This window comes from Humulus lupulus, chromosome 3 (genome assembly GCF_963169125.1).
Source record: "Humulus lupulus chromosome 3, drHumLupu1.1, whole genome shotgun sequence".
NCBI lineage: Eukaryota > Viridiplantae > Streptophyta > Magnoliopsida > Rosales > Cannabaceae > Humulus > Humulus lupulus.
In genome coordinates, this window is record NC_084795.1 from 137,750,565 (window position 1) to 137,760,224 (window position 9,660).

The 9,660-nt window shown below is 39.6% G+C and overlaps 1 protein-coding gene across 1 annotated transcript; it reads left to right on the forward strand.

The window, feature by feature from the left end:
- Positions 1-1,853: 1,853 nt before the first annotated feature.
- LOC133825088 (uncharacterized) lies at positions 1,854-3,363 on the forward strand. The gene is made up of 2 exons (XM_062258079.1): positions 1,854-2,267; positions 3,229-3,363. The coding sequence occupies exons 1-2, from the start codon at positions 1,854-1,856 to the stop codon at positions 3,361-3,363; spliced, it is 549 nt and encodes a 182-aa protein (XP_062114063.1).
- Positions 3,364-9,660: the final 6,297 nt, after the last annotated feature.

Here is a 9,660-nt window from a genome sequence, read left to right on the forward strand (position 1 = left end):
AAGAATGATGACAGAGAGATGGAGGAGCGATATGAGACAGTGCACAATTTGGAAGGAGATATGGCATGTCAAGAGGTAGTGCATGCCATACCAAAAGTAAGCGCTAGGATGAGGGCATTGGCAAGCGCTCCTGACTACTTCCATATTTCAAAGGACGTCTTCGACTATAGCTCAGGGGATGAGTCCACAATTAAGGATTAGAGTCTGTCACGTAGACCCTCCAATGAAATGTTAACGAATAAGATGAGATTTTTTAAAGAACCCTTAAGAATTTATGTTTGGTTATTGAACACTTTATGAGTTGTTTGAATTTTGGAATAATTTTTTAACAAACTTTGAATGTTATGGTTTAATAATTTTCCTCTTGCAAACTCTAAATGGTGTGGATGTGGAATGTATGATAATTTTCACAAATATCTATCAAACTATTATGTGAATTATCATCTCTTATGATTTTCTTTTGGTGCCTTAGAATCTCATAGTGTCTATAAGAGGAAAAGGAGGAGGCCGAGGAAAGGGTGTCTCCAAAAGATCTAGGGCCACGACAACTCCTGATGTAGGAATGCCATCAGTCCAACCAGCAGCCCCAGCTACACCAACTGTGGATCTAGTTGCAGAAGTAGCAAGGTTGAGGGAGAAATTAAGGCTGAGAGATGAGGAGTTGGCTCACACCAGGAAAGTGCCCCAAGTTCCCCAAGTGCCCCAAGTGCATGTGCCACAGCCTGAGCCGCCAGTACCACCCCTTGCACCACTGCCTGTGGCTTACGGATTTGAGCCAGTTTATGAGCGTTTCAGAAAGAAAGCCCCACCTACCTTCAAAGGGAAAGTTGATCCTATGGTGGTAGAGGATTGGTTGAGATCAGTTGAGGCCATCTTCGATCATATGGAGTGGAATGATCACCATAGAATTTCATGTGCAGCCCACTTACTCAAGTTGGATGCAAGGATATGGTGGAATTTGGTTAAACAGATTCGCGACCTGAATACCATGGCTTAGGCAGACTTTGTTTAGGAATTTAGCAAGAAGTATAATAGTGTGGCAAATTAGAAACCAAAGTAGATGAGTTTGTGACTTTGGTTCAGGGAAACCTCTCTGTCACTGACTATGCGCAGAAGTTCGATAGTTGGCTAGATTTGCTCCTGAAGTTCTACCAACTGAAGCTTTGCGAGTCCAAAGGTTTATGAGAGGACTCAAGCCAATGATTGCTAGGGACATTAAGATGACCAGTGTTGAGGTGGTCAGTTATGCTGAAGTACTAGATAAGGCACTCGAAGCAGAATACTTGGATTATCGGATATGGAAGGACAATGCTGCCAGAAGGGAGGCCCACCAAACAGGGGTTTCCATGACAATAAGAGGAAAGCTAACGAAGGGTAAGAGACCTAGACTCCTAACCACAAACAACAACAACCACAACACTCATAACTACCATAACAACCGCAACAGTCGCAATAATGATCGAAACTGTGGGAATTACCAAAGCAACAAAGTAGAGCACCCCATCTGTCATAAAAGTTTGAAATGACATATGGGAGAATGACAGGCCGACACCAACAAATGTTTCAAGTGTGGTTAGGCAGGACATCTGAGAAAGGATTGCCCACAATGGAAAGCGGGACAAAATAGCAACAACAACCTAGTGCCAGCACGAGTTTTTGCTTTAACCCAGAATGAAGCAACCAATAGTAACACCGTAGTCACAGGTTAGCTCCCTATTTCTAGTATGATGTGTAGAGTCCTTATTGATGCTGGAGCAACTCACTCTTATATTTTTATGAATATAATTGATAAGTTGGATATGCCATATAAACTATTTGAGCATAGTTATAGTACAATGTTATCGTCGAGAGACATGACGTTGTCAACTTGGTGTTTACAGTTAGCACCTATAGTGATAGAGAGCAGGGAGTGCCCGACAGATCTTATAGAATTAGACATACTAGACTATGATGCCATACTTGGCATGGGTTGGTTATCCAAACATGGAGCGACGATTGACTGTCAAAAAAAGATGGTGGAGTTCATACCAAAAGAAGGAGAACTCTTTTCTTTTAAAGGAGAGGTTGAGGGTTTTTGTAGACCCATAATATCGGCACTAGAAGCACAGAATATGATACAACATGGTTGTTCGGCATTTTTGGCTAGTGTGGTGGATAAATCCAAGGAGACAGAGTTGAAACCAGAGAATGTTCATATTGTTTGTGAGTTTCCAGAAGTGTTTCCTGAGGAATTACCAGGTTTACCCCCAGACAGAGAAATCGAATTCGTGATCAAACTTCCACAAGAAACAACACCGATATCTAAAGCACCCTATCGAATGACACCTGTAGAGTTGAAGGAACTCAAGATCCAGCTATAGGAATTGTTGGATAAGGGGTTCATAAGACCTAGTCATTCGCCATGGGGGGCACCAGTCCTATTTGTGAAAAAGAAAGAAGGGAGCATGAGAATGTGAATTGATTATCGAGAACTCAATAAGGTAACCATTAAGAACAAATATCCTTATCCTAGGATAGATGACCTTTTTGATAAACTGCAAGGGGCAACAATATTCTCAAAGATTGATCTGCGATCCGGATATCATTAGTTGAAAGTAAAGAAGGGAGCCATTCCTAAGACGACTTTCAGAACTCGCTACGGGCACTATGAGTTCCTAGTGATGTCTTTTGGACTCACTAATGCCCCAGCAGAATTCATGGACATGATGAATAGGGTATTTAAGGACTATTTGGACAAGTTTGTAGTAGTGTTTATAGATGATATCCTTATCTACTCAAAGACCAAGGATGAGCACTTGAGGTTGACCTTAAAAATACTACGAGAACATCAGCTATGCGCTAAGTTATCTAAGTGTGAGTTTTGGCTGGAACAAGTAGCTTTTCTAGGGCATATAGTGTCCAAGAATGGGAAAGTAGTGGCTTCGTCAAAGATAGAGGCCATTAGAGACTGGCCCCAGCCGAAGAGGGGCCTTAGAGGTTCGAAGATTCTTAGGGTTAGCGAGTTATTATTGGAAGTTTGTCGAGGGTTTTTCAAAGATTGCCACACCCTTGAACAACTTGACCTGCAAACATCAGAAGTTTGCATGGACTGAGAAATGTAAAGAAAACTTCCAGACCATGAAGGATAAGTTGATCTCTGCACCTATCCTTTGTGTTCCCACAGAGGGCGGGAAATTTGTGGTGTATTGTGACGCATCGAAGAACGACTTAGGGTGTGTGTTGATGTAGGATGGGAAGGTGGTAGCTTATGGTTCTAAGCAACTCAAGGAATATGAGCAACGATATCCCACTCATGATCTTGAGTTGGTAGCAATGGTGTTCACACTAAAGATATGGAGACATCACCTTTATGGGGATAAGTGAGAAATTTACACCAACCACAAAAGTCTGAAATACTTCTTCACTCAAAAAGAACTGAATATGAGACAGTGAAGGTGGTTGGAACTAGTGAAAGACTACGATTGTGAAATCCTATACCACCCAGGCAAGGCCAATGTGGTTGCAGATGCATTAAGTAGGCGGGGACTTGGGAGTGTCTCAGCTCTGAGCATAATAGAGGTATCTCTCCAGAAGGATATTATAAATGCCGATAGTTCGTGGCTGAAGGCCTAGCGAACCTCACGTTACAATCCTCCCTACTGGAAAAAATTGGAGAAGGACAGAAAATGGATGAAGCCCTAATGAAGCAAGAGACTTTGGTACTGGAAAGTGGTAGCAGTGATTTGACTATGTCCAATGGTGGATTACTGCGATATAAGGATAGGATTTGTGTGCCTAATAATGATGAAATTAAGGAAAGTATTATGAAAGAGGCGCATACAACACCCTATTCCTTACATCCAGGGTCGACAAAGATGTACCAAGACCTTAAGGCATTGTATTGTTGGCTTGGAATGAAGAAGAATATTGCTGAATTTATTGCCAGATGTTTGACATGCCAGCAAGTCAAGGCAGAACACCAAAGGCCAGCGGGGTTACTTCAATCGCTTTACGTTCCAGAATGGAAATGGGAAGATATAGCAATGGATTTTGTGGTAGGACTACCGAGGACCACAAAGCAGCATGATTCTGCTTGGGTAATAGTGGATAGGCTCACTAAGTCCACCCATTTTCTACCGGTTAAGACCACCGACTTGGCGGACCAATATGCATAATTGTATGTGAGTGAGATAATGAGACTTCATGAGGTTCCAAAGTCGATAATTTCTTATTGAGGGTCAGTGTTTACATTGAACTTTTGGAAGGGATTACAGCAAGCAATGGGAACAACGTTAAAGTTTAGTACCGCGTTCCATCCCCAGACCAATGGACAGTCTAAGAGGACTATACAAATTCTAGAGGACATGTTGAGATGTTGTGCTTTGGACTTTTCAGAGTCTTGGAGATGATACCTACCCCTAATGGAGTTCTCCTATAATAATAGTTATCAATCCACTATTGGGATGGCTCCCTATGAGATGCTTTATGGGCACAAGTGTAGATCTCCCTTGCACTGGGATGAAGTTGGGGAGAAGCAGATATTAGGCCCCGAGGCAGTTAGGGAAACCAGCGAGGTGATCGAGAAAATTCGCCAAAGGATGCTTACCGCTCAAAGTAGGCAAAAGAGTTGCACGGACCTTAAGAGAAGGGACATCGAGTTTTCACTGGGCGAGTTTGTGTTCTTGAGAGTCTCATCAATGAAAGGTGTTATGCGTTTTGGGAAGAAAGGTAAGTTGAGCCACAGATATATAGGTCCATTTGAGATTTTGGACAAAGTAGGGCAAGTTGTGTACTGTTTAGCACTGCCCCCAGCACTAGCCGAAACGCATAATGTCTTTCACATCTCGATGTTGCACAAGTATGTGTTAGATCCCTCTCATGTTTTGAGTTATGAGACGTTACAGCTGAAGTAGGACACGAGTTACGATGAACAGCCCGAGTGTGTTATCGAAAAGGGAATCAAGGAACTGAGATCCAAAAGGATTCCATTAGTTAAGGTCCTGTGCAAGAATAGTATAGAACGAGAAGCAACATGGGAGTTGGAGGAAGACAAGAGAGAAAGATACCCTGAGTATATTGTAGCGCACCAATTTATTTTATTATTAATTTTGTGCTTTGTTTTATTTTTAATTGTTAAGTGTTATGATTTTTTTTTTGTTATTATTTGTTGTTTGAATTGTTTGGTAGAAATTGTGTGTATTTAATTGTTAATAGTTTTTTTTGTTTATTAATTTAATTTTTGAACAAATGAGTTTTGTTTGAATGCACCAAGGTGCATGGTAAGTAGAGATGCACCTTAGTATTTGGGTGTGTGCATGTGCACGGTTGCATGGTGTGCATGCCATAGATTTTCTACACATCATTTTCCTCTTATTGATTTATTTTATTTAATTAAAAGAAGAAAAAATAAATAAAAAGAGGAAAGGAGAAGGGTGGATGGCAATAGAGTGGGAAAGGGAAGGATTTTATTCCCATTTATTTTTTTCAATCAAATAGATTAAACTGGAAGACTATAGCTATTTTGGGGTAAGGGAATTGTTGACATTTATCTATTTATTTATTCTTTTTATTATAATTGATTTTAGGCTTAATTTGAAGAAATGGTTTGGGAAACTTACCCATTTCCCATTAGGCTATTATTTCCTAGGTTAGATTAAAAGGGAAAGAAAGAGAGGAGGTGGCCATTTGTGCATTGGTGACCGTTGGCCATAGAGAGAGAAAAAGAGAGAGTGAGAGTGAGGGCTAGAGAGAGAAGGAGAAGGAGAAAGGAAGAAGGAGAAAGAAGAGAAAAGGGATTCAATCCTAGGGTATGTCTCACTGTATTTGTGGTTTCTAGACTCTCTCTTCTTTTGTTTCTAGTGTTTTGATAAGTGTTCTTGGTTGTTGTTGTGGTTTTCTTCTTTTCTTCATGTGGGTTTAAAAACCCTAGGCTTGAACAAGGGGTGGCTATAATTTTGGTGTTGGTCACTTTTGTGTTCTTTATTCTACAATCAAGAGAGGTAATGAGATCTTTAGCCCTATTGTTATTATGATTTTCTTGGGTTATATGGATTGATTGTTATTTTTATTTTGAGATGAAGGATTGTATTATTTGATGCATGAAGGATTTTGGCCAAGGCGTGCGGCTTTATAATTTTATGTGGTTTTGGTTTATGGCATCATTATAGTGCTAGTCATGGGAAAATCTTTTTATGACCATCGAAGAAGACAAAGAAAGAGGGGGTAGGTCCCGTTGAGCTCTTAATAATCATAATATTTTATTTGTCTAAATGATTAAAAAAAAGATTTTTTTTTCTGATGCTTCAAAAAACTCCATTTTCATTTTTTTTATGATATGTTTAGATAAACTATGGAAGGATTTTGTTTTTATTTGTATGAGATAAGATTTGATGAAGTATAAAGGGATGATGAGAATGTTGATTTGTTGTCGATTCTTTGATTGTTGACTCTACCTTGAATTTTAGAAAGATGATCATATTGTTATTAATGTTGCATCATCTAGGATTTTCTAAAATTCTTGTGGGAGTCCTATGTTATTAGTATTTTAATCTTAGTGTTCCAAATGTAAGGGTGATTGTGGATACATGTAAGGGTATTGTTGTTGTTGAATCATTATTTTAGCTTACTCGCCTATGGGGTGTGATGCATGTTGTGTTGTTTTTTTTTTCTTGTGTCACTTATACATATTAAGAACATGCTAGGTTAATTGGTTAAATGAAAGGTTGTCTTGAATCTTTTATAAATTGATATATTAGTGATACATGAAGATTATATTTGAGTTTTGAAGAAGCATGAATTAAAAATAAATTTTATGAAGAGTTATGCTTGCTGATTTTGTGTATATTTGGTGAGTAATTTTGAAGAAACAATGATTTGCATGCATACGTTATGTCTCAATTGATACGTTGATTTTATGTAAATAAAAGGGTATTTTATTTCACATTTAAAATGGTATTTTTACTCAATTAATACCTACAATTTTTTTTTATATTTTATGAAGAAAATATAGTTTTTAATCCAAGTTTATGATTTTTGAGTGATTAAATATTTGCTGGAAGTTTTGATTAAAAATAAGAAATGTCTTTTAAATGAAATAAATAATGTGAGTGTATTTAATATATTATTCCCCTAAGTTATGTATATATTAAATTGATATTTTTGAAATGTAACTATGAATTTTCACATTATTAAATGCAGTTTTTCTTTATTCTTAATGAGAAAATATTTGGGTAAATTCACTTATGATTTTTAAATAAAATGAATAGTTGCTGAAAGTTTATGTTATTAAGTTAAAAATAGTTATTTCGTTTAAAAGTAATGGGTTTACACTACATAATTTAAGTCTTAAATAATACAAGTGAAAATATATTTTTCCCACACTTAAAATTGTATTTTCTTACACTAAATCTTGTAATTTTATTAATTTAGAAGAAAATGTTATTTTCTAATGGAAACATAAAATTTTATAAGTATTTTTAAATAATTACAAGTTTTATTGTTTCTAAGCAATTTAAAATAATAAATAAAAATATTATTTTATGAGAAGTTTAGAGAGATTAAATGAATTATTTTATTGTTCCTCCGAGATATAAAATATGGTGGCGGATGATCCAATCCGGGAGACGAATTTCATCGAGTGGGATCCAGGTCAGGTTACTGGGTCCATTGTCAATGCTCAAATTTGCAATCAAGATGTCCGCCCTGGTAAATGAACCCGGGTCTTGGTAAACGAACCTGGACATCGATATATGAACTTGGACCACAGATCCGGGTAGAAAAATCCAGTATTTCCTACAACTGACGTCTCCCAAAGAATTCCGACATTTGGTCTCCCTGACTAACCTGCCAAATGGGGTACATATGTAACGTACAATGTTCCTTGGAAACGGTACTGCCACTACTCTGATAGATCCTGTCCCTAGGATCTCCTTGGTAGCCCACACAGATCAGTTCATGCCAATGTACAAAGGGTAGTTGTAAGACTCTACCACACCTAAACCAGCCTAATGGGCCTAGATTAACAACCTTTAATCATGTTACATTCTTGTATTATGGCTCTGTTAGCAAGCATTTATAATTATATCCTTATTGGGCCTGGATCAGTCTGGCCCGAGTCACATGACTGCCTATAAATAGGGTCATTCATGCATTGTAGCAAGGATCCTTGATTTTCTCTTGTAAGCAAAACATTGCTGAACATGCAGAAAACCTCCATTGTTAAACTCTCTAAAGCCTAATACTTGTGACTTGGGGCCTAAGGCTCATTAACACCCCAGCCACGTAAAATTGTGAACTTATTTTTCAATATATTTATAGTTTCCGAAAAATTCGGTAAACATTAGACATATCCATGTATTGTTGGAATATTATTAACTGTTATTTGTTATTTTATCATTCCATGTTACTTGCTGAATTTTATTATTAATATGTTTATTTAACAAGCATGAGTAAACTAAAAGTGAGTTTTATGTCATGATTTCATGATATGTGCTAAAGATGAAAGATTTGTTTCAAATATTTTTGTTCTTTCATTTCATTAAGAAAACCTATGATTTTATGTGAAATTATATACTTAAAAGGTAAGAGTAAATAAATGAATAGCATGCTGAATTTTATTTTCAAGTTTATGATATTAGCAAGCATGTGTATCTAAGGGTGATTTTGTTCCATAATGATATTGTATTTAAACTATGAATAAAAAGAAAGAGAAGAGTCTACAAGAACGCCTAAAGGCATCCCTATAGACTGGGGGCAAGTGTGGATGCCGAAAATCCACCAAGAAAAAAATCTCTAGTCCCTACATGGAACACATGGCTAAGGGTCACTTAGTCATGTTATCGGGCTCGTGCCAATAGGTCTCACGAGACCACGTTCTGGCCAAAACTCTCAAAGCCCCTTAAGTCTCTGCCTTAATGGAGACTAAGTCACCTTACGCCTAAGTGCCACCATGTGGCACCTCCGCGAGACCCGCATGCCCAACGGGACCATCCTACCTCATATTCAGCAAAGGAGCCCCGCGTGCTGATCTCTCGGCAATGAGATCCTTGCGCATTGCCAGGAGGGCCTCGTGCACATGGATGCCTCAGCCAGGAGGCACCTCACACCTAGGGAGCCTCGCTCCTAGAAGGGTCTCGCACCACCATCATCTCGCGACCCCCAAGGTGCCTCGCACAACCATGGTCTCGCAGCTCCCATGGCCTCGCGCCACCATCATCTCGCGGCCCCCAAGGTGCCTCGCACCACCATGGTCTTGTGGCTCCCATGACCTCGCGCCACAATCATCTCATGACCCCCAAGGTGCCTCGCACCACCATGGTCTTCCGACCCCCAAGGTGCCTCGCACCACCATGGTCTTGCGACTCCCATGGCTTCGCACCACCATGGTCTCGCGGCTCCCATGGCCTCACACCACCATGGTCTCGCGACTCCCATGGCCTCGCACCACCATGGTCCCGCGGCTCCCATGGCCTCGCACAAACATGGTCATGCGGCTCCCATGGCCTCGCACTACCATGGTCTCGCAGCTCCCATGGCCTCGCACCACCATGGTCTCGCGGCTCCCATGGCCTTGCACAACCATGGTCCCACGGCTCCCATGGCCTCGCGCACCATCATCTCACGGCCCCAAGGTGCCTTACACCGCCATGGTCTCGCCACTCCCATGGCCTCATGCCACCATCA

Bases quoted from the DNA above. Each gene is read 5' to 3' on its own strand.
- LOC133825088 (XM_062258079.1), top strand. From the start codon at position 1,854: ATGACGTTGTCAACTTGGTGTTTACAGTTAGCACCTATAGTGATAGAG. The intron at 2,268-3,228 runs GTGATCAAACTT...GTGTTGATGTAG, and splicing joins CAGACAGAGAAATCGAATTC to GATGGGAAGGTGGTAGCTTA.